The sequence below is a fragment of the Thalassophryne amazonica genome, chromosome 5, assembly GCF_902500255.1.
Source record: "Thalassophryne amazonica chromosome 5, fThaAma1.1, whole genome shotgun sequence".
NCBI lineage: Eukaryota > Metazoa > Chordata > Actinopteri > Batrachoidiformes > Batrachoididae > Thalassophryne > Thalassophryne amazonica.
Genome location: NC_047107.1, coordinates 90,172,766 through 90,198,916, shown reverse-complemented (window position 1 = coordinate 90,198,916; position 26,151 = coordinate 90,172,766). Strand labels below are relative to the sequence as shown.

The window sequence follows — 26,151 nt, the reverse complement described above, 5'->3', positions numbered from 1 at the left end:
TGGGCCAGCAGTACCTCCTCTTCAGCGGCCCACACAACAAAAATTCCCAGTATTGCCCGCCTCTAATCAACACCAAAATTCCTGATATTGTCCACCTCTAATGTGCAGATGCAAAAGGCGGACTAATTTTTAGGTGCGGACCGTTTGGTCTGAGACACCGGTATGAATCAGCAACAGGTGTGGGCCCTCTAACATTCTAAAGATTTGACCCTCAGGCCGCAGTGTGACACCTAGAATTAACCCCCCCCCCCCCCATCCCAATTGAAATACATTGTTTTGATATTTTAAACATAGACTCTTGCTTATGTTACAAACTGAGACTTGAGCGAGCTGATCCTGAATGAGTTTGAAAAAAAATGAGCCCGGTGAAATCCTGACACGTCCTGAACGGGAGGTGTTTGTTTTAAGGTGGCACCGCAACCCAAAAAAAAAAAAAATACAAAAATAAAAAATACCAACCTCAAACTGCAAAACCACACCACCAGCCGGTACCGGAATTCTCATAGGGGGCGTTAAACAAACAAACAGAAATAAAAAAGCGAGACAAACTAAATGAAAACAAATCTTGAGTGTGCTTTTGCAAATATGTGGAAGCACCGAAGCCCTGTTGCGGAGGTGGAGCGGAGTCCACCTTAAAGCGAGTGCTGGCACTCTGAGAGGGGAGTGCGAAGGAGAGAGGGTCAGAAAGATTGGTGGGTGGAGATAGAACCCTTTTGGGAGAGAGAGAGAGAGAGAGAAAAGAAAAAAACTAAAAAAGAGAAAATCACGTGTTTTCAGATCAAAGCAGATCCGCTTTGTAGAAGAGGAGGAGGAAGAGGAGGGGGTGAGAAAGAAAGAGGGAGGGAAAGATCGACAGAGGGAGGGAGCGCTCGCAGGCGGTGTAATTGACAAGGCTTCAGAGCGGTGAAATAAACACGCTTCGGCACAGGCGCAGCTTTTTTATTGCACAACTCCCGACTCGTCCGACGCATCGGCCGCAGCTCCCGATTCAGTTCCCCTCATCCCACCGATTCATCCGTGTGAAATTATGTCCCCATCGGCGCAGATCCAACCGGCAAGATGATGATTATCCCGGGGAGAGGTTTGGATCGTGGAGCCGACTCGGTGGTCCTGGTGATCGTGGTGGTCGCCGCATCTCTCGGTACCGTTCTGGCCAAGGATACTGCCTTTGTGGAAGTGGTTCTGTTCGAGTCCAGTCCCAATGGGGATTATACGACTTACACGACCGGTTTGCAGGGACGGTTCTCCAGAGCAGGAGCCACGATCAGCGCCGAGGGGGAGATCGTACAAGTACGTCTTATTTATTTTTTAAGTATTTAATGTAAAAAGTGTTTTAAAGTTTGCCCCATCGCGGGCCTGACGGCTCGGTGTGTGTGTGTGTGTGTGTGTGTGTGTGTGCGCGCGCGCGCGCGCGTGAGGAGGATGGTGCGGTCACAAGATGGCTCCTATCTGCTGGAATTCATTCACAGAGAAAATATGCTGCTTTTCCACAGATCGTCAGGCCACACCGTCCTCGTGGCCTTAAGCAACGTTTGACAACCGGCTTCCTAAAAACGTACCGACAAGACAAAAGTTGGTCAACTTTTCCCACGCGACGACGATTTGTTGTTGTTTTGATCCGTTTCAGGCGGCGGATCTCGGCCAAACTCTGTCTCTGATTTTCTTGTTATTATTATAACTGCTTAATATGTTTGGTTTCTTGATCTTATCGTTATAAACCATAAACCAGCCCCGCACGTCCCACCGACACCTTCTTACTATGGAGCTCCCAGTAGTGTTGAACTCAAGGCAACGTTCACATTGGCAGTTGAAGTGATCTCAAGCTGGGGTTTTTTTTTCACCAAAACCTAATCGTAGTTCCTATGTGCATAATTAATGAGAAACACTGAAATGTGGTGCAAAGGCAAAGGCTATTCGCCCAGCCGTTGTGCAGATAAGTCATAGATTGAACATTACACGGCCAACCGAGCAGATAAATATAATGTCTTACCTTATTCGCCCAACCATGATTGTGTATTTAACACGTTTTGTACATCTAAACTACTTTTTTATACCACTTTTTTTAAGGCTGTATTGCGGCGTGAAAAGTGGCGTATGTTTGACACATTTAACGGCGCCGTCTTAAATGACTGCGAAAAAAACAATGCAATGGAAGAAAGCAGACAAACTTCATAAGCATTTTGAACGGAAGCCTGTTAACAATGACAAAACAGTTTTTATGAACAAGATGCTGCTTGTTGCGTGTAAGATGGTGTTAGTTTGACACAGTTCCCTGGGTGTGATGAGCCAAACAGAACCGCTTTAGATCACAGCCCCTCAGCCCCAGGAAGTTTTTTCACCTTTTCTATGTGCGGAAAAGACTGAGAGCTGGTTTCATTTCATGGAGGAAAAATAACCCGCCTGTAAACCTGATTTTGGTCCGCACACAGAAAGGGTAACCTCAGTACAGAATAAACTCCCTGTTTTTTGTGGCAATAAGATCAGAATTTATTCACATTAAAGATGATTTTGGTACTCTGTACTGAATAAACTCCCTGTTTTTCGCACATGTGCAAATTGCGAATATACAAATCTGGTACAGGAGTCATCTCAGTCAGTGACACTGTTTTGTCATGTAAACTTTGATCTTCTGGAACTCATATCCATGAAAGTGAGAACGGGTCTTAATCCTTATGTTAACCCTAACAAGGGATGTAACATACACAAAAATGACAAAAATCATTTAGTGCATATTGTGGATTTGAGTTCATGGTTTGGGACATTTTCCGTAAGGTGGAAATAAAAGACAACAGACTGCTTGATTTAAAAAAAAAGAGTGGGAACTTTGTAACAGGGCTTAATTATTTTCAGGAAATATTTAAAAGTCATGTTCTCAACAACAGAGGATAGCCGCATACGGTGCATCCAGAAAGTATTCACAGCACTTCACTTTATCCACATTTTGTTCTGTTACAGTCTTATTCCAAAATAAACAAAATTAATTTTTCCCCAAAATTCTACACACAATACCCCATAATGACAATGTGAAAAAAGTTTATTTATTTATTTATTTATTAAAACAAACAAACAAACAAAAAAAACAAATCACAAGTGCATAAGCATTCACACCCTTTGCTCAATACTTTGTTGATGCACCCTTGGCAGCAATTACAGCCTCAAGTCTTCTGGAATATGATGCCACAAGCTTGGTGCACCTATCTTTGGGCAGTTTTACCCATTCTTCTTTGCAGCATTTCTCAAACTCCATCAGGTTGGATGTGGACCATCGGTACACAGCCATTTCAGATCTCTCCAGGGACGTTCAATTGGATTCAGGTCTGGGTTCTGGCTGGGCGACTCAAGAACATTCACAGAGTTGTCCTGAAGCCACTCCTTTGATATCTTGGCTGTGTGTTGAGGGTCACTGTCCTGCTGAAAGATGAACCGTTGCCCAGTCTGAGGTCAAGCGTGCTCTGGAATAGGTTTTAATCCAGGATGTCTCTGTACATTGCTGCATTTATCCTTCCCTCAATCCTGACTAGTCTCCCAGTTCCTGCTCCTGAAAAACATTCCCACAGCATGATGCTGCCACCACCATGCTTCACTGTAGGGATGGTGTCTGGTTTCCTCCAAACATGACACCTGGCATTCACGCCAAATAATTCAATCTTTGTCTCATCAGACCAGAGACTTTTGTTTCTCATGGTCTGAGAGTCCTTCAGGTGCCTTCTGAGAAAACTCCAGGTGAGCTGCCATGTGTCTTTAACTGAGGAGTAGCTTCCATCTGGCCACTTTACCATACAGGCCTGATTGTTGGATCAGATTAGATTAGCTGGATCTTTATTAATCCCTTGGGAAGACCCCCTCAGGGAAATGGAGGGATGCAGAGATGGTTGTCCTTCTGGAAGGTTCTCCTCTCCACAAAGGAATGCTGGAGTTCTGACAGAGTGACCATTGGGTTCTTGGTCACCTCCCTGACTAAGGCCCTTCGCTCAGTTTAGGCAGGCGTCCAGCTCTAGGAAGAGTCCTGGTGCATCTGAACTTCTTCCATTTACAGATGACCTTCAGCATTGTGACATGATGACCTAAAACAGGAGTTATGCACCTTCTGTTTGTTGAATCTAACCCGTATTCAAACTGAATATAGGGACTTCATACAACGTTAATTCAGTTTGTAATTGGGTGCGAATCCATACCTGTTTTGTAGATGATGTAACAGGAAGACAGAGGACAGGAAAGAGGAGCAGTAGTAACCAGTAAACCAGTATTGATCACTTTGTCTGGTATTTAAATATTTATATTTAGATTTGTAAACTTTTTTTTTTGTATATGTGCTTCTTACCCTGTGTGCTGCTATACAATGCTGCTGGAACCTCAGTTTCCCTGAGGGAGTCTTCCCAGGGGATCAGTAAAGTTCTATCTAATTGAATCTAATCTAATGATAGTGAGCCAACTGTTTCCTGTGTGGGGAGTAAAGATAAATTAGATGACTTTCCAATGATGTCATGACTAAACAAAAGAGCAAGTCTTTGGAAACTGATCTCCGTGATGAATGTTGTGTGGCTAGATGACCATAAATGTGTCCATTTAAACAAAATGTAAAGTTGGTATTTTGCTTGACAGTTGTCGCTTTTATTGAGAGAAAACGAGGGCATTGTTGAAGGGAATGGCAATAGTCGTTTGGCCTTCTCTTGTCTGTCCTCGTCCAACTTCTGTCCCATATAAAACTATATAAACTGTCATTATGCAAATTTTGGGGGCTGCGTGACGCAAAACAGCTGAGAAAAATATGGTCATAGGAACAGTCTTAGAGATTTTCGCATGAAAAGTTGTTTTTAAATATGAGAGAAGTTAAGTTGTCCAGAGAAATCCTAAAATACCCTGAGGTCTTGGTGTGCAATTCTTGTTTTCTGCTTATATTAGATTTTTGTGTTTTTATTTTTTATTTTGGCGGGGGGGATTTACATCATGTTTTTTAAAGTTGGGTTTTGAGCTTAAAATTCCCAAATGCAGAAGCGCAGATTTCAAAGGAGATATAAAACATTTTAACAGACGAACAAGAGATAGAAATGATTATACAAAGCATTTAGTTTCAAAGCGCCCTTAGAGATCCATGAAGACATTATCGTGTTTTCAGATGGAGAAGGATTAGAACACTTGTTGCAACTTGGGTACCGACAGCAGCAGTTGCAGCTACTTTCATTCCCAGGGAAGTGCAAGTGAGGACTCGGACGAGTCGGAATAACAAGGTAGTTTCATTCTGCGTGTAGTCTCACCGCATGACAGAAACCACCATATTTTAATGTTGCTAAGGTGTTCTCCTTAAATGCTTCATTTTGTCTCCTATCAACAAATGGATGCACTCCTTTCTCAAAGTGCTCTACTTTGGTTTCAACTGTCCATAGACCATTAGACTGTGACTTATCTATACAGGTTTTTGCAAATATTAGTCTTGCCTTTTTTCCTGAATAGTGGAGATCTCTTTGCCCTTCAACCATGGAGCTTTAATTGGATTTGTGTATGGAATACGGTATAGACTAAAACCAATAGGAGCTCTTTAGATTTCTTACACAACTCCTCCAACCACCCCGCAGAATCTGCACCGACCATTGCAGATTTCTCTCATGGAATTTCTTTGTAGCACATACTAAAATCACCTAAGCGTTTTTGTTAGAGCCTGACCGATATATTGGCTGGCTGATAATGTATGAGCCATTCACAAACATATCAGTATCTGCATTATTTTTTGCCAATATTAATGGCGAATAAACAATGCAGACAAACACTTTGGCTGTTGGAAGTAGTGCCATTACTTAGTTTTCCCAGCAGAGAGCACTCCCCAAAACAGAAGTGTACTTTATGCAAATGTTGATGACAATGCAACATGATGACTGCCAATTTGAGTGAAATCAATCTGATGGCAGTGTAAGGTATGTTGGTTAGTTGCTTCCTTCCTTGCTAGTTGATTCCTTCTTTATGTTCTCTAATGCCATATACCAACACAGTGCAGAGTAGCTACCTAAACTCTGTAAGTGAGATAGAGTATCTCGTCAATAGTTTTACATCCTCATTGAAGACAACTTTGGATGCTGTAGCTCCTCTAAAAAAGAGAGCTTTAAATCAGAAGTGCCTGACTCCATGGTATAACTCACAAACTCATAGCTTAAAGCAGATAACCCGTAAATTGGAGAGGAAATGGCGTCTCACTAATTTAGAAGATCTTCACTTAGCCTGGAAAAAGAGTCTGTTGCTCTATAAAAAAGCCCTCCGTAAAGCTAGGACATCTTTCTACTCATCACTAATTGAAGAAAATAAGAACAACCCCAGGTTTCTTTTCAGCACTGTAGCCAGGCTGACAAAGAGTCAGAGCTCTATTGAGCTGAGTATTCCATTAACTTTAACTAGTAATGACTTCATGACTTTCTTTGCTAACAAAATTTTAACTATTAGAGAAAAAATTACTCATAACCATCCCAAAGACGTATCGTTATCTTTGGCTGCTTTCAGTGATGCCGGTATTTGGTTAGACTCTTTCTCTCCGATTGTTCTGTCTGAGTTATTTTCATTAGTTACTTCATCCAAACCATCAACATGTTTATTAGACCCCATTCCTACCAGGCTGCTCAAGGAAGCCCTATCATTATTTAATGCTTCGATCTTAAATATGATCAATCTATCTTTGTTAGTTGGCTATGTACCACAGGCTTTTAAGGTGGCAGTAATTAAACCATTACTTAAAAAGCCATCACTTGACCCAGCTATCTTAGCTAATTATAGGCCAATCTCCAACCTTCCTTTTCTCTCAAAAATTCTTGAAAGGGTAGTTGTAAAACAGCTAACTGATCATCTGCAGAGGAATGGTCTATTTAAAGAGTTTCAGTCAGGTTTTAGAATTCATCATAGTACAGAAACAGCATTAGTGAAGGTTACAAATGATCTTCTTATGGCCTCGGACAGTGGACTCATCTCTGTGCTTGTTCTGTTAGACCTCAGTGCTGCTTTTGATACTGTTGACCATAAAATTTTATTACAGAGATTAGAGCATGCCATAGGTATTAAAGGCACTGCGCTGCGGTGGTTTGAATCATATTTGTCTAATAGATTACAATTTGTTCATGTAAATGGGGAATCTTCTTCACAGACTAAAGTTAATTATGGAGTTCCACAAGGTTCTGTGCTAGGACCAATTTTATTCACTTTATACATGCTTCCCTTAGGCAGTATTATTAGACGGTATTGCTTAAATTTTCATTGTTACGCAGATGATACCCAGCTTTATCTATCCATGAAGCCAGAGGACACACACCAATTAGCTAAACTGCAGGATTGTCTTACAGACATAAAGACATGGATGACCTCTAATTTCCTGCTTTTAAACTCAGATAAAACTGAAGTTATTGTACTTGGCCCCACAAATCTTAGAAACATGGTGTCTAACCAGATCCTTACTGTGGATGGCATTACCCTGACCTCTAGTAATACTGTGAGAAATCTTGGAGTCATTTTTGATCAGGATATGTCATTCAAAGCGCATATTAAACAAATATGTAGGATAGCTTTTTTGCATTTACACAATATCTCTAAAATCAGAAAGGTCTTGTCTCAGAGTGATGCTGAAAAACTAATTCATGCATTTATTTCCTCTAGGCTGGACTATTGTAATTCATTATTATCAGGTTGTCCTAAAAGTTCCCTAAAAAGCCTTCAGTTAATTCAAAATGCTGCAGCTAGAGTACTGACGGGGACTAGAAGGAGAGAGCATATCTCACCCATATTGGCCTCTCTTCATTGGCTTCCTGTTAATTCTAGAATAGAATTTAAAATTCTTCTTCTTACTTATAAGGTTTTGAATAATCAGGTCCCATCTTATCTTAGGGACCTCGTAGTACCATATCACCCCAATAGAGCGCTTCGCTCTCAGACTGCAGGCTTACTTGTAGTTCCTAGGGTTTGTAAGAGTAGAATGGGAGGCAGAGCCTTCAGCTTTCAGGCTCCTCTCCTGTGGAACCAGCTCCCAATTCAGATCAGGGAGACACACACCCTCTCTACTTTTAAGATTAGGCTTAAAACTTTCCTTTTTGCTAAAGCTTATAGTTAGGGCTGGATCAGGTGACCCTGAACCATCCCTTAGTTATGCTGCTATAGACGTAGACTGCTGGGGGGTTCCCATGATGCACTGTTTCTTTCTCTTTTTGCTCTGTATGCACCACTCTGCATTTAATCATTAGTGATCGATCTCTGCTCCCCTCCACAGCATGTCTTTTTCCTGGTTCTCTCCCTCAGCCCCAACCAGTCCCAGCAGAAGACTGCCCCTCCCTGAGCCTGGTTCTGCTGGAGGTTTCTTCCTGTTAAAAGGGAGTTTTTCCTTCCCACTGTAGCCAAGTGCTTGCTCACAGGGGGTCGTTTTGACCGTTGGGGTTTTACATAATTATTGTATGGCCTTGCCTTACAATATAAAGCGCCTTGGGGCAACTGTTTGTTGTGATTTGGCGCTATATAAAAAAATTGGTTGATTGATTGATTGATATATATGTATATATATATATGTATATGTATATATATATATATGTGTATATATGTATATATATATATATATATGTGTATATATGTATATATATATATATATATATGTGTATATATATATGTGTATATATGTATATGTGTGTGTGTGTGTGTGTGTATATTGGTATTGTAAATTTTTTTTACTCCTTAACCCCCTGGGGCTGACGCTGTCGTATACGACGGCTAAGACCAAGCTTTACTAAATTATAAATAACTTTTGAATGATATGAGATTGAAACTTACTTTTTTTTTGCTGAAAAGTTAACTCCGCAGACTTTCGAGCCAGCCATCAGCCATCTTTGTACTCCTTAAAGAAGCTGTTTGATGACATGTGCAATGTGAGTGTCCAATCGGAATTGGTTCACCGTCACATGGTTTTCCAAAATCCAATCGTAGGGCAGATTTACCTCACATGAAAAGCCAAAGATCATTTTCAGGAGTGATATGTTACTAGTTGGCCCGTTTGAATAGCCCCCTGGGTGCTCCAATGAGTACATACTATTAGTACATACTCAGTGTGCCCTGCGCCATTATGCACAGCGATCATTGAAAGCAGGAGCAGACGGAGAGCCTCTGATGACAATCTGACGTGCTCAAACAAAGAGTGTGTAACTATCAGGATTGCTCCACTAGTTTGCATGTGAATGTTACTGGATAACTCTGTTGCTTTCTCTGCGTAAAGCACTGTTTACCATATCAATGGACAACAAAACGCATAGACCATTTTGTATATATTGTTCAAAATGTGCATTTGTGTTTATTGTTTGAACCTTTTTGTTGTACTTTCTTTCACACAAGACCTCAAATTACCTTTATAAAGTGTCAAAACAGTTGTTTATTATAGTTTGCTGTGTGTTTTAAATAAATGTGTGTGGAAAATTCTTTTTCGCTTTATTTTTTCCTTGCCTATTTTTGATTGTAAACCTTTATTACACTTATAAAACACAACAAAAACATATATATTCTGAAAGCACAGGTTGTCCTGAAAAAAAAGAGACATAAAACGTGATTGTGGGATGCAGGGAGAGCTGTTAACAGCAGTAATAAAACATTTATGCCAGGCGATTGAACTGTCCAAAAAATGCCCTCGGACCCCAGAGGGTTAAAATATTATTGTAAAAAAGTAAAGTCCCTTTGGCTGCTCCCTTGTTTGCACTTGGGGTCACCACAGCAAATCCAAGGTGGATCTGCATGTTGATTTGGCACAGGTTTTACACCGGATTCCCTTCCTGACGCAACTCCACATTACATGGAGAAATGTGGCAGGGGTGGGATTTGAACCCGGAACCTTCTGAACTGATACCAAGCGCATTAACCACTTGTCCACCACCCCTGCATGGTTAATTATTGTACCGGCCCAAAAAACTCAATATCAGTCAGACTGTGAGACTTATTGATAAGTTTACAAAGGTTTTAAACTGAGATTTTGAGATCTTTGTCCTTGTTAACTTTAGATAATATCATTTCTTTGCCATTGAGAATAAGGAACTGTAATCAATCAGAAACAAGGGGTGGGTAGTTCATGACGGGGCAGGGGTACTCTAAGCGGTAAAAACTTTACTTTTTTGCATTTTGTGCGAGATCACACGTGCAAGACCTGCTTATTATGGGATGCATAATGGTGGCAAGGGAAATAAGTTTGAAAGTTTGGACAGTTTTTTGTGAGGAAAATGCACTGTGGAGGATAAAAGACAAGCCAAGTGTGTCCAAGAAAATGATAAAGAATCTGCAAAGAAAAGTTTGCATGGACGTGGTTGAACAAAGTAATACCACTGACAACCTGCAGCCCTGTGACTTTGTGTGTTGATGTCGGACCTGATGTAAGTTGGTACTTATTAAAAAATGAACTAAGAGAGTAAGAAAATACAAAAGAACTACGAAGACAGGGGCTGAACACATCAACAAGAGGCATGTATGACCAGGATTCGACATAAATTACTGAATAAGAGAAAAATACCACACAAACTAGCTTGAGCTGTCTGTACATGATTTTTTGTTATTCCTGTCAGTACTGTAAATAGTGTCAACTTGGATTTTACATTGGACTGAGTTAAAATCAACATACCTGTTTTTTTAATTGGGAAAAAAACACCATTTGTAGTGTGGTCCTGAATGGATTTTACCAGAATTTACATGTACATTGGACTGACTCTACACATCCTGATTATTGGGTTTCATTGACAAACATTGCTTTGGATTGTCTGGTCACAATCCAAGATTTTAAACAATTAAAGGTGTAAGTGTGAGCATTTTCTATCCACATAAAATCATCTTTTCATCTGTTCAAATTCACCAGAATTGCTCCTTTAAAAGTGTGAAAAATTCAAAATTTTCCCTTTGTGGGAGGGGAAACGCTGAAGCTTTATGTAGACAAACATCTCCTGTCTGCAGAAAATATACACTAGTAACAACTCTATAGACCTGTGGACTCTAGAGACCATGTCCACTACTGAGCCTGTCCACCACAATTCTTAAGTATATTTCTTGTTGATGATTGCTGGTCTGTGGTGTCACCGCCACGCCACTCCATGCCGCGCCGTACCACCACACCACATCACACCACAAAAACCTGAAATGTGTTCTAGTCAGCAAAGGTTTTCCTTGAGTTATTATATATGTATTCTTAATACAGAAAGACGCAAAGCGCGCACAACTCAACGTCTCCTACCAGCATCCTTTGCCACTCTGGAAGAAGGATAAGTTGCAGAACAACAGCCACATCCTGCATCTTTCCAGTGGATCTTTGTTTTCTTCAAAATGCAAGCTCTTAGTTTGAAAACAGAAAGATGATATGTGGGGATCAAAGGAGGGGATACTCAGCACAAAAACGGCCCTGTTTACACACAGCGATGGCCATTTGGCGCCACTCGGTAACCACACAGAATCGTCGGACCTCAGTCTTACATCGAAACCCACATCTATTTGGGTTTGCTTTCTTTGCTAACATAGCTTATGACCACTTACAGGCAGCTTCTATTTTGTCGAGCTATAATGAGGTGCAGTTTGTCAGTTTTGCACAGAGCACTGTCTTGAGTTTCCGACAGCATATATTATACCGAAGATTTATGAAAGTTGAAACTACCGTCAAATAACTACCATGCAACCTGTGAAGTGTAATTTTCAAATGGTATATAATTCTCTACTTGAAAATTCTAACCCTTGTGGAATAACATTGCATTAAGTGTTGGGAAATTGGTGCGGTGGTGTAAAGGGTATTGGATTACACCGGAATTGGGTTGAACATAAATATTTAGCTACTAGTTTTCTCAGTTGTCCGCAGTGACCTCTGCAACCATTGCGCTGGTTGTCTTTTTGCTGTCTGCGCTGAAGGCTTGAAGCGTTCCATCATCATGTTCAGTGAATAGGCTGCTTGATGTGTTGAGTTGGATGTTTTGAGGTCTCTTAAGTCTGTTTGTTTGAAGAGGCTCTTGATGGGTTGTGTGTAGAATCGTGACCAGACCTCAGCAGGTATGGGTTTACCTACAGCAGGGAGGCCTGGCAGCCGTTCCCGAGCAAAGAACTAACCACCAACACTGTAAAACACTCCTGACCCTCCTTCATTCATTTCCTTAAGGTAACATTCGCTCATCCTTGTTTGAAGAGTGGGTAAAGGAGCACGTGTTGCTGGGGCCAGAAATAATAAAATAACGTAATTTGCTTCTCACTCTGCCCTAAGTGGCGGTGGGGTGGGGGGTGGGGGTGGGATGGGGGGGGGGGTATGATGACACAGATCTGGCCACAGGGCCAAACCTCAGGGTTCCCAAGGCAGTTTCCTGATTGCGCCAGTTTGTCCCCATAATTACAAAGTGACCAGTGTTGACATAAATCATCCTGTCAAGAAACAAAGCTATATGTGTGTTACCTTAAGACTATTTCAAGAAAGTATTTACAGCTGTTTTAGGTGCCAAAGTACAGTAGATTGTGTTCTACCAGGTAGTATGGCTGTTCAAATCAAAAAGACTCTCCTTTCAAACTTTTACCCAAATTATGATTAATGAACAATTGTTTATTTTATGTGGGTTTTTTTGTTTACACTGCCCTCATCTGCAGTCATTTCTGGCAGATGCCAAGGTTTTTGGACACCACCTTTTATCCCTAAAATGTAAGTCCAGGTAGCCCTGTTCAAAAAGCAAGATTGGCCAAACATTGCTTGCAGGCCCCAAATTGGGCAGCCCTGGTTTACACAGTTTCACGCGCTGCCGTTATCCAACAGCCACCTCAAAATCAGAACTGGAAAGTGTCCTATATTGTGCTATTTGGCTGTGATTTTACTTTTAAATATGTTTATTGTGAGCCACTTTCAGAAAAACGAGTTCTCAGCAGTGGCTTTACACATTTAACTTTGCTACCTGCAGCAAACAGATGCAACACACATCTGCTTTTAGTTGGCTCATGTTTTTTAAAGTGTACCTTCCAAAGTCATCAGGTTCAGGGGACCTTGGCCTGGGCAGTCATATGGGAAACAAGGATGCAACAATAAACTTTGAAAGCTCAAAAATGAACTGAACTGTGGGTAGTGTACTGTTAAAATATAATGCAATGCTAAAATACCTTCGGCCATATGAGCACTGTCTTCTTTAAAATTTGCAGTTGTTTAACGAAACAGAGTTTGCAGCTAGCTAGACCAGCCACTGACGTCGCGGTTCACGGTGCCGCTCTACTCTCATTGGCTGTCACCCCCACTCCTCAAAAAAAGAAAAAAGAATGCAACAGAATGAAACAGAATGTGACTTTTTAACCTCTTAAAGTAGGTCAAGGTTAGCATCTTTGAACTTGTCCAAGGTCTGTGTCACAAGAATGTTCCCTGTGAATTTGAAGACTCTAGCAATAATAGGACTGGACTTTTGTTGAGTACGGACGGACGCAAAGCCTTCGCAGTACCCGATATTTGCTGGCCTTGGGTAAAAAACTGGGAGATCTGCATTGCTAACTGTGACTTATACTGTCATGTTCAGGTATTTCTTTTAAATATTATTATAGGAAATACAATGTAAAATTGTCAGGCAAAATGTTCAGAATGTGGAAACTGTTAAACCTCAAGCTATTTGTTGATCATTTCAAATGATATTGTTCCATCTTTTTAAGTGATATCATTCAGTCTTTTTAATTTTTGTAAGTCTTTTGAAGTCTATACTTCTATGAGGAAACAATCATTTGAATGCAAAAAGTAAGAATCTCTGTGTGATCAAATTACAGATGTAGGAGGGCAGCAACCCAAGCTTGGCCTTATAAATAAAAGTACGAGGGCTGTCAATAAAGTTACGGTCCTTTTTATTTTTTTCAAAAACTATATGGATTTCATTCATATGTTTTTACGTCAGACATGCTTGAACCCTCGTGCGCATGCGTGAGTTTTTCCACGCCTGTCGGTGACGTCATTCGCCTGTGAGCACTCCTTGTGGGAGGAGTCGTCCAGCCCCTCGTCGGAATTCCTTTGTCTGAGAAGTTGCTGAGAGACTGGCGCGTTGTTTGATCAGAATTTTTTCTAAACCTGTGAGACACATCGAAGTGGACACGGTTCGAAAAATTAAGCTGGTTTTCAGTGAAAATTTTAACAGCTGATGAGAGATTTTGAGGTGATTCTGTCGCTTTAAGGACTTTTCACGGTGTGAGACGTCGTGCAGCGCTCTCAGGCGGCGTCATCAGCCTGTTCAAGCTGAAAACCTCCACATTTTAGGCTCTATTGATCCAGGACGTCGTGAGAGAACAGAGAAGTTTCAGAAGAAGTCGGTTTCAGCATTTTATCCAGATATTCCACTGTTAAAGGAGATTTTTTTAATGAAAGATGTGCGGACGGGTCCGCGCGTCGGGACGCAGCCGACGCGGTGCGGCGGCACAGGAAAAACACCTCCGTGTTGATAACCATTTGTAAAATCCAGGCGGCTTTTGATGGCTTTCAGTGGAGTGAGTATATGAGAAATTGTTTAACAGGCAGGACATGTTCCAACTTGTCCTTAAGGCTTTCAACAGAGGTGTTTTTCCTGTGGCGGAGCGTCGCGGCAGCTGCGTCCCGACGCGCGGACCCGTCCGCACGTCTTTCATTAAAAAAATCTCCTTTAACAGTGGAATATCCGGATAAAATGCTGAAATCGACTTCTTCTGAAACTTCTCTGTTCTCTCACGACGTCCTGGATCAATAGAGCCTGAAATGTGGAGGTTTTCAGCTTGAACAGGCTGACGACGCCGCCTGAGAGCGCAGTGCGACGTCTCGCACCGTGAAAAGTCCTTAAAGCGACAGAATCACCTCAAAATCTCTCATCAGCCGTTAAAATTTTCACTGAAAACCAGCTTAATTTTTCGAACCGTGTCCACTTCGATATGTCTCACAGGTTTAGAAAAAATTTTGATCAAACAACGCGCCAGTCTCTCAGCAACTTCTCAGACAAAGGAATTCCGACGAGGGGCTGGACGACTCCTCCCACAAGGAGTGCTCACAGGCGAATGACGTCACCGACAGGCGTGGAAAAACTCACGCATGCGCACGAGGGTTCAAGCATGTCTGACGTAAAAACATATGAATGAAATCCATATAGTTTTTGAAAAAAATAAAAAGGACCGTAACTTTATTGACAGCCCTCGTATACCAATGTCCCAACCTTCTGGTGGACAAAGAAGACCATCACACAGGTAAGATTAGACCTTACCTGTGTGAAGTGCCTTGAGGCAACTCTGTTGTGATTTGGCACTATATAAAGGAAAATACATTGAAATTGAATTGAAAATCCCACATGAGAATACAGATTACAATATGTTATTGGTGCTACTATATGTAGTTGCCTTAGTCTATGTGATGTTGGGTTTTCCAGGTTTCTTATGTTTTGTACAAATAAATCATGTTTTTAATATCAGGTTTTAGATAGGTTGTCTATGTAAATTTGTTGTTTATGGAATGGCATTTATGTATAACATTGTTTTTTTTTAATTTGTTGAGGGACCACAGTGGAAATAAGTCTCCTGCTTAAATCAATCAATCAATCAATCAATCAATCAATTCAATCAATTAGCAGTGTAGCCTGATTTGAGTCATTACATGACCTTGATACTGGGAGGAGGGGGCACTACTTTGTCCACATGATGCCAGTTTGACTTGGCTAAATTATTTTTCAGCACCACATACATGAACAAATCTTTTATTTTGAAACACAGGTGAAGAGACACACACCTGGATAAACAGATGGATGTATGGTGTAATTTGTGGGCTTGATTTCCGATGCAGGATTCCCCATCATGCCATTTGTCTTTGGCATTGAGTGTATTCTTGTCCGTACAAAGAGATTTCCTGATTGGATTGCATTTGATGCGAGGCACAGTCTGCAGCTCTGTATTGTGCCTGACATCAAATTGTCTCTCCTGCAGCGAGATGAGCCACGGTGCACTGCTGGAGCGCACATCTGCCCTGGCATTCCAGCGTGCTCGTGCTGTCAGCATGTGAGTGAGCAACTGAGGCAGGGACGTGGCAGGGGCACAGAGAGTATCAGATGGAACTCACGGCGTCACCGACCAGAACCAGACGGAATCGCGTGGCTTAACGTACTTCGTCCCCGGAAGAAACACCGAGCATCTCCTGTATCCAGCTTCAGGAAGAAGAGGCTGTAGTTTCCCAAGCATAATCCCAAAATCTGCTAGCCATTTCATCTTTGAACTTCTTGTCCTTGCACATGTAACGCCAGTTACCATAGCGAGAGATTTTGACGTCGCTGAAATTGCTCTTTTGTTTTTCTGACGGGACGTGTAGGGTGAAGAAGTGGTTTTGAACTAAGACGATGATGAGCTTAAATACTGGAGCTGCTACCTTGGAGCTGGCAGCAGTTGTGTCGCACTGCATTTAGACTATAATGAGAGCTTTAGTGGTTAAAACATCCAGCGCGCTTTCTCACCACAGACTGGAAACCCCAAGAGGCCATAATGGGCCGGTCCCAGACGGGAGGTGCCAGGGATGGGGCCACTCCCAGCGTCAAAGCAATAGTAGCAGTACACAAATGCTGGTATAAAAGGTTAAAAGTGCTGCTCACTACTCTTTTCCATTTATTGGCTTGGCGGTCACAGCTGTATTTTAAGTGCTATCGTCTCTGAACCGCCACCCTGTTTCGCTTTCATGTCCTCGCCAAAGAAACTTGAAGCTGTGTTTCTCCCCTTTTTGGAATAGAACAGTCTAAACTGTTTTTCTCTTTCTTTTACTTGACACCCTGCTCCCACACAAACACCCATCACCTCCATCATCCATCCTAAAGATATTATCACACAATCTGCGACTGAAGTATAGCAAAGCGTACGTTTATATTATCCGCCATTCTCTAGAAGCACCCAACCCCTTTGATGAACAGGTTTGGGGTGTCTTGGAATTTTTGGTATATGTTGCAACTTTTATTTAGTGTCCAAACAAGAGTCCCCTGTGTAACTGTTCAACCCCTTTTCTCTGTCTCCCCGTGTCTCCCTCTGAGACTCTCCCGGCTCACACAGCAATTCTACCTGGAACAAGTGCACGTCTGAACTGGTGGTTCCACTAGTTTCTGTAATTGCCGGGTGCCTGAGTGTCCTCTCCAGGAGAGATGAGCAGCTTGCTGTAGATTCTTCTCCAGTATCCAAAGCTGTCTCAGGGGGAATCCTCCTCTTTAATGTAGTTCTCCTGATCTGCTACTGATAATGTCAAAGCTCATTTCCCCAAGTCTTTTTTTCAAATATATGTCTTAAAAAAGGGTGGCGGGGGGAGGAGGGCTCATCTTATAATCAGGGTCATCTAATATTTGGAGCATTGCAGCATATATTGAAATACCGGTACTGCCTGATGTTTAAATATATCATGTTATGAATTTTCGGCAATACAGCCCGCTACTAGATTGAGGTATACGGCCGTGTACAAGGGTTCATTTGAAGATCCTTGCTGTGTGAATGATTGCTAGTATATCTTGTCTACATTTGATGAAACGATGCTGAAAGGCCTAGTCCATCACTTCAGCCAACATTTTTATCCACTGACATAGAGGGTCTACACAACAAAGGCTCAGGGGTTGAAGGTTATGAAATGACAATGCTCCCAGCGGCTTGTCCAGGCAGGAATGTGCTGACTAACCGTGGAAGACCACAACGCCCCCCCCCCTTTTTTTGGGTTGTCCTTTTTTGCCAGTCCGGGGAATCAAGAGTGTGCTTACGCCGAGGTGAACATTTGTTTCCTCGCCTGACTCAAGGTGCTCATTTGCGCCTGCTTTTATGAAAGGAGAGCTCTTATCGCCAATCTGTCCCACTCACCAAAGTTCAAGAACACCAGGTTCAAAGTTCTCTCTTTTGTGTACATTATTATATAATTATATGCCACGTATGTAAAAAAAACATAGTGTTTCTAGTCATTTAATGCATTCTGGATTCTGCATTATAGATCCTACTTTCATGTCATGGTGACACATTCATGTTTTAGTTCGTCAGTGTGTCATTTTAATAGTTCTCCAGTCCCTCTTGCATGCAATTAAAACTGTCAGGATACTGTCAGGATATTTACCCCTTTGCCTTACATAACCACTGAAAAGATTATTAACTGGTACAGACAAAATAGATTTCAGGGGAAAACAACAGATATTTTTTGGACTAATATATGTTTAATTTAAATGTCAATTTTATTTACATGTGTATATATATATATATATATATATATATATATATAATTGCATCATTTCTATTTTGGAACATAATTTTAGACATTCTAGGATATATTAGTGTGTTAGACTGACCAGCGGCATAATCCCAAGGTCATCTCGTTCCTTTGGAAAAATAATCAGATAAAACTAATACAGGCACAAATAGTATACAGGCAAGTCAACTTCAGAGCATTTATAATTTTCTGTAAATGACATTGATCATCATACTACTGACTTTTCAGACAAATTGTGCTGAGAAACTGAAATATGGAATTTGTTCAAGTGCAATTTGTAAGAAAATTAAGTTGTATTTAATAAGGGTTTTACAAATATTTTATTATTGAAGAACATTTTTTGTCTTGTACTGCCAGTGTATCTACAAAGAATTACTGCTGGGTTGGGCTCCAGCAGTGAGAAGTGTACTGCTGTCTTCCTTCTTCAACTTCCACCATCTGATCCTTTGTTGAGCTTTGACTCTTCTCACCTCTAAAATCATCCTACAAACCACCGTCCGATGCTGTCTAACTACACTCCAGTTTCTTTTAGCTTGCATCTCCTACAAAGAAGGTAGGCCACTAAACTGACTAAACCAATTGAACTACGAAAAAACAATAAATCAATAACACTAACAACACTGTTAATCTAACATGAATCACAATAACAACATTTTAAACCCCAAACTCCCATGGTGCATTGCAGCTCAATGTCCATTGTTCACTGTTGTTAGCTAATATCGCTAATTTCTAAAAAAAAAAAAAAAAAAAAAAGAAAATAGTGGTCAACTTTCTGGTTTTGCAGCTTTCATCTGTTTTCACAGCTTTCATCCTTGACCCAAAATACTAAAGGATTATTTACAGAGTGAGAGGTCTGTACGGAAAAATATCAGACTGAGGTGTTGACAGTACGAGCGTCAGCGAAAAACACCGAGCGCTGATATCCCCCCGTACAGACCGAGCAAGTGAGGTTAATAATTTGTTTATTATGTGGTTATTATATTTATAAACACGGAAACTTACACTATTGCCCAAACATGCTGCTGACTGTGTCGGGCTCATTTGCTTTCTTCACCTCCATGAAAAACTTGCTAACAGATGGTCCGGTTGTTAGCTGGTAAGCTTTCAATCTGTACGTTTTTTCTGACGCCGTTTAGATATTTATGGAGTACGTTCATGTTCGACTTGGTTTTTCTAAAAGTGTTTTTAGCTTCCTGGTGTAGAAAATAAACATTGCAGACCAATTGCCATGGTAACTGGTCCGATACGGGGAAAATATCCGACTGGTAATCAGCCAATCAGAGCGCGCGAAGCATAGCGGCCATATAATAAATAAACATACCAAACAGCAAATGTCAGCTGTCCCCAGTTTCTCTGTGATTGAAGCCGCAAACATGCACGCATGCACACACGCACACATACAGAGGCATTCAGGGATTATATTAAATTTGAAATGATTGCCATTTGAAAATGAGATTGTTTTTGTGTATGAAGAAATACTTGGTAAGCTTTATTTGCCGGAGAACCACATGGGAACTAATCAGTTGCAGGTAAAAGCTAAAAGTACTTTGTGTTTGTTGTTGGCATTGGCTCAGACTTGCACTTCCCCGTTCTAGACCAGCTTGTGGAGCACGCAGGTAGCTGCGTCAGTAATGACAAAGGACCCAGGATGTAACACAATGAGGCCAGAGGTGTGATGGATTGGACTTGCTTGGTTAGACCAGAAAAAGCTGGGTTATCAGTTTTTTTTCTTCTTCTTGAATTGTGCTCCATGTCCCCGAGCTTGTCAGCAAAGATATATCACTTACTCCCCCCCCAAAAAATGTCTTTCTGCCAAAACTGTGGTCTACATTTAAATAAAAGGAAAAAAGAAAGGGGGTGGGGGAGTTTTTTTGTTTAATTTACTTCTCTGTCTTGGGACAGAGAAGATATTGGGGACAAAGAGTTTTCTATTTTTGTGAGCTGCCATGTTTGCCAAACTGTTTGCTCTCAAACTCAGATTTTTCTTTTGAAAGATCATTCATTTTGTGTTCTGCACTCGTTTCTCATAACAGGGAACCTCACCGTTGCTTCGACGTCATCGTCAGGAAAATGAGAACACATGAGGGTCAAGTAACTTTTCTTGTTCTGCAGCAAAACCGCCATAATTCCTCTAGTGTCGCTCGTCTGTGGCTCAGGTCAGACTGCCTGCCTCTCCGGGACTTGAACCCTGAACGGGGAGGGGCTTTGGAAGCTGGGCGAATAGCTGGTGGGAGTTGTGCTGCGGGTGTAAACCACATGAATGTGCCGCCTGAGTAGATATGATCAGGCAAGGCAGGGAGGCCTGGGAGGCCACGGCGCTCGGCGTAGCTCCACGCGCTAACATCAAAGGCAGCGCCGATGGAGGAGGGGGAGGAGGAAAGAGAGAGAGAGAGGGCTGGGCCAAACTCTTCAAAGACATCTGTGAGTAATACCGGCGATGATATTTGGCACTGCAAAAAACTGAATGATGATGTAATTGCAGGCCTTGAAGCCAAATCCGCTCCCATACAAATAAAGGTGGAGGTGTCCTTGTGCACAGGCAGGCCGAGAAAAACACATTGTAGTCATAGTCAGCGAGTCCTGATACCACACTAATGTCCGTTTAGAATTTTTCAAACTCTGATCGCAGCTGGTTCATCTGTGAGGCGTTTGTAAAGTGTGCAACAGGTGGAACACAGTTGACTCTTCTTTCTAAAGTTTATTCAGGGCCTGCATGTGTACTTCCCATGCAGTGTCAAACCAAGCATGACCGCGGATCCTTTCGGAATGCCCCCGTGATCGTCAGGCTGATAACTCATTGACAGCTGCCACGGCAGACGAGGCGCACGCTGCAGGAAAGTGTTGCCCGTGCAGAGTGCGCGGCAGCGGCGCAGTAACTCAGCATTGTTGATCTGGTTCAATGAAGGTTATTTGTACACCTCTGATTGACATCCAGTCCTCCTCGCCCTTGTTTTGGGATCGCATGCCCCTTTGATGTTAAACTAGCAGTAAACAGCTGCTCTTTTATTTATTCAGAGTTCACGCAGCGGTCAGCCTTTTAACGTCTGCATCCTGGGTCGGACTCGGAAGTCAGGACTGTAGACAAAGCCTTTGTTGCCTTTTTGTAAAGAAGAGACCTCCTTGTTTGCAGCATGTGGCCTGTAGAATTCATGAGTGTCACAGGACTGTGCAGCTAATTCTGTTAATGGAGACAAAACACAGTTCATGCTAAAGATGCCCATAATGTCAAGATTTCCCAGTTTCCCAATATTTTTAATTGCGTTAAATATTTAAAGCTAATGTGTAGGGTTTAGTGTCCTCTAGTGGTGAGCTTGCACATTGCATTATACTATCATTTGTCTCTCACTGACAACTGCACCTGCTCCTAATTTTCCATCATCAATCCAGCATCCACCACATTACATAACCAAAATAAACATGCTTATTGGATTGGTCTGGTTTATCAGAGTTCACCAGATTTGTCCGCATTATATGACCTTTTAATTTGGAGATATAGAAAATGATATCATTTATTATCCCCCCGGTATGAAATACTGGGGGATATAGTGATCAGCATGTCCGTCCCTCTGTCTGTAATACTAAAACTGAAGCACACCATCTGCAAATTAAAAAATAAAAAGTACCTATTTTTTCTCAGGTTGGTTATACGAGTGAAATGTGACTAATGCTGTTTAGGATGGGTATGATGCACTTGGGGTTGTCTTCAGAATAACAGCGGTGTGTTTAAAAAGTGAGTAAAGCTCAAAATCCTTAAATCCTCTTTTAATTGCATACATGCAGATGCATTGGGAACGCGTATTCGATTCCAAATCAAAACATGAACATTTCTCAGAGTTATTACTTTACAGAAAGTGAATAAAAGGAATATTAAGCTGTTCAGCAGGGTTTGCATTTTTCTTTACAAACTCAAACATTTACTGTATCAACTGAAAAATGCTTGAAGATGTAGCTTTCACTGAACTAATATTTAGTCGTATAACCGCTGTTTCTGAGAACCGATTCACATCTTGAGTCGACCTACTTCTGGCACATGTGTACAGGTATTCCAGGCCAGACGATTGTACTTCATTCCACAATTCCTTTGTATTTCTTGGTTTTGCCTCAGAAACAGTATTTTTGGTGTTACCCCACAAGTTTCTATTGGATTAAGGTCCAGGGATTGGGCTGGCCACTCCACAACATTAATCTTGTTGGTCTGGAATCAATATGCTGCTTGTTTGCTGGTGTGTTTGGGGTTGTTGTCTTGTTGAAACACCCATTTTAAGGGCATTTCCTCTTTCACATAAGGCAACATGACCTCTTCAAGTATTCTGATGTAGTCAAACAGATCCATGATTCCTGGTATGTGAAAAAAAAAATCCATTCTCATATCGCATATTAAGGATATAATATATTAAGTATTATATTAAGTATTTTGAGTATCACAATATTGTGAGTATCAATATTTTTTTCCTATCCCTTATGTTATTTATCAGTAGAAAGAATTGTTTCTTTGCTTTGTGAGATTGAGCACATCATTATTCACTTTATTCATACACACTTTTATTTCTCTTTTTCAAGGTACAGAGAATATGTTGGACATTCCTTGTCCAAACAAACACGTCTGCATAATGATACCTTGGACATTTGCAGGAAGCAAGCCACTAAGAATTCAGTTTTCAGACAAATGAGAGATTGGCATGAAGTATAGAAAAAAACTTTAAACAGGCCAATGCAGCCCTTTCTGGTGGTTCTTTGTCCGCATCCCACAGGCATGTGACAAAATCAAATTGTCAACCTTGAGCTGACATGCTTCCCGCAGGCATTTCCAGCTGAATGTATCCCCGTGAAAAGTGGGACTGTGGCCTCACCGGCTCACTCAGATGGACAAAGTCTTTCATGTAGTTTTTCTAGATTATATACATGCAACTATCACAGCAGTAATTGAATTGGCCAATTTAAATGCCAGTAGATACATTAAAAAATGGCAATGTTTCCTAACATTTTATCAAACCCTTGTGACAAAGAAATGTAGTTGAGGCTTGATGTTTGACTGTTTAAACATGACCCTAACAACCAGCATACATCACGCTGCCTGTGGCCCTGCCTAGTTGGCGGTGCAGTGACCACTTGTCTCCTGTTGTTTTAAAATGCCCAGTATGATTGAAAATGAATGGCAGCTGGTCGCTTTGCCTCTGTCTGTTGTAGGCAATGTGACCAAAGGGCGATGGAGTTCGCAGCCAGAATTGCAAACATTGCCATTACAGTGCCCTCTGCTGGGCAAACTACTCAATGACAATTTCCAACAGCCAACGTGATTTTCTGCAAATAACACAGATACAGATATGTTTGTGAAAGGCTCATATCAGCCAATATTATTGGACAACCTACATATTGGTTGGGCTCTGATATTAAGTTCATGATTGTGCCTTGTATTTGTAGGGTTTTGTTTGGGAGTGAATGTCAAATTTTAGAATACAAAAAAGGAAATCATTACATTGTGGACATGTGAAAAGGTTTGTGTTCCCTTGAGCTTTTACACATTTAAATGGACAATTTTCAAGTTGCGCTGCCATCTTGAAACCGAGACTTCCTGTTAGTGAGTCTCTCGCTCGCGTGTTTGGCATCATTAGAAACACCAGCTCACCAGTCAGATTTCCAGGGAGTGAAATGGGCACTGGAGGTGAATTCCACGCCGTATCGGAAAGTAATTTTGTAGTCATTGTTGTCCACAAGGAATGAAAAGGATTGCTGCAGTGATGTGAATATTGATCTAAAGCTCTGGTCACATGGGACTAACGAAGGACACTGAAGCCAAAATGAAACAAGAAATCTGGACTTTCAGATACAACATTCAGCCGTCATCCAGCTTTGTGCACGGCCTCTCCAGCCAGAGACGACATGCAGACGTGCAGATTTATTGTTTTGTTTTGGCTTCAGTGTCCTTTGTTAGTGCCGTGTGACCGGGGCGTCGTTGCTAGGAAAGTTCAACGACCAAAATACCAACATTCTGGGCACAATGAACATTTTTTCACTATTATTTGATTTCCTTGTGTGACTGACATTGTTATTAAAAAGGTTATTCACACACCTCCAACCACACCCAAGAAAGTTTCTTGACATTTCTTGTTGTTGAACGAAACCGCGTCTCCCTAACCAGAAAGAGTTGTGATGTCATCACGCATGCGCGTAGGCGCTGTCTAATGGCAACTTGAAAATCATCCATTCTTTTATAACATCAAATTTAAAGAAGAGAATTCAGGCTTCTTTATATGAAATTTTCTGAAAAACGCCCTGTAAATTCTGTGAAAACCCATCTCTGCAACATAAATAAATAAATAAAAATAAAATATAGACGCCACAATGGTGTGCATAAGTATGGATACCTTTTACGTATAGCAGAACTAAATGATCACCTTCACAATCAGTTTCTTTACACATCTCAGGGGATGGCTATATATACATTTCTGTGTCAAGTGTCTTGGACTTTATTCACAAAAATGCATTACTTTAATGTCCAATAGTTTCTTCTGTTTGTACAAGTACTGCAACCTCAAAATTGCCTTATTTATTTATCTTTTCTTTACACAAGTCAGGGGGTGGATACATGAATATTTCCATGTCATTTATTATGTCTTGGACTTTAGTTACTAAAATTTATTACTTTGATTTCCAATAATTTTGTTTTATTCATTTAATTATTTATTACCACAAAGCAAGCCCAACCACAGGAAGCATAAAATGCTCCACTCCATTAGTTAGATGAACCAGTCTATTTGCTGTAATAACATCCCATGAAAACACATCGCTGTTCAGGAAAGGTTTTGTGTGAAATTTGCAATAATGGCATCATACTCCATTTGTGTTTACTGCTACACTGCTACTAAATTTACACAACAGTTTCATGCCAACTTACAGCAACTAAGGTTGCCTGTTGCACCAAACCATCTTTGTGTCTGCACCGGGAGCGACATGCCGTTTTCAAACAACTGTATCGTATTTGGGTCAGTGTTTCACACTCAAACAAAGTTCGGGCACGGAAGATTAGCAGAAATAAGGCTGCAATGCATTTGTCATTATTACCTCCACCACTGTCTGTTTGTGAACAGCCTGTAACCCACAATTTTTCAAATACCATTATGAAATTTTTACAGATGATTGATATCCTGAAAGGCAAGAACTGATTCAATTTTCAAGGTCATAGGTCAAAGTCAGGAAAAATCTCAGAAAATTGAAAAATCCCTATCCTTTAACATTGAACATATTTTCAAACATTCAAAACTCTGTCAAAAAAGATACAATTTCTTTCACATGTGAGACCATTATGCAGGAAGGTATCCTTTATTGACTGACAAAGTTTGATCTGGACCAGATCAGGATGACAGATTTTGTGGCCATTTAAACATAACATTGAAAACCTTCTTTAGTATATATTTTACATTATATCTTAATCAGTTGTGCCCCAATCACTCTCATATTTGAAAGTGAGATGTGGAATGGCACTCACTGACAAAATTTGCTCCAAATCTGATCCAGATTATGGATTTTGGAAAACCCATTTGGTGTACATTTTGCATTATATCTCAATCAAAAGTGCCTCAATCACTCAAATTTTTCTGTTATGGATTTACCTACACCACCAAAATTGGATGGAGGTTCTAATTTTATGCCCATTTGTCTGTCTTCCAGTTATCAGTTAGAAACAAAATGGCAAAAAGCAATGACAAATTGTGCGTAGCAGAGATAACCAATGTTCTGTGAAAATTATCTGAAAAAGATAAGGTTGGGGGAGAAAAAAGCAGACACCACAAAAAACTTCAGTTCAAGTGCCTGAACAAAATACATACTCTGGACATTTGATTATATCTAATTTTGCTTAATAGCCACTTCTCATGGGACTGTGACCTTGAAATATTTTCCAAGGTAACATTTTGTGGAATTGGAAAATAGTGTTGGTGGAGGTTTGCGTTCTACTAGTGTGCCGCTCT

At 41.0% G+C, this 26,151-nt stretch overlaps 1 protein-coding gene across 2 annotated transcripts in view; it reads left to right on the top strand.

The window, feature by feature from the left end:
* Positions 1-581: 581 nt before the first annotated feature.
* znrf3 (zinc and ring finger 3) overlaps positions 582-26,151 on the top strand; it is a 161,785-nt gene continuing 136,215 nt past the window's right edge. For both annotated transcript variants that reach the window (XM_034170858.1, XM_034170857.1), the window contains exon 1: positions 582-1,290. In XM_034170858.1, coding sequence (XP_034026749.1) covers positions 1,060-1,290 — 231 coding nt within the window. In that variant the 5' untranslated portion in view covers positions 582-1,059. The remainder of the gene's footprint in view (positions 1,291-26,151) is intronic.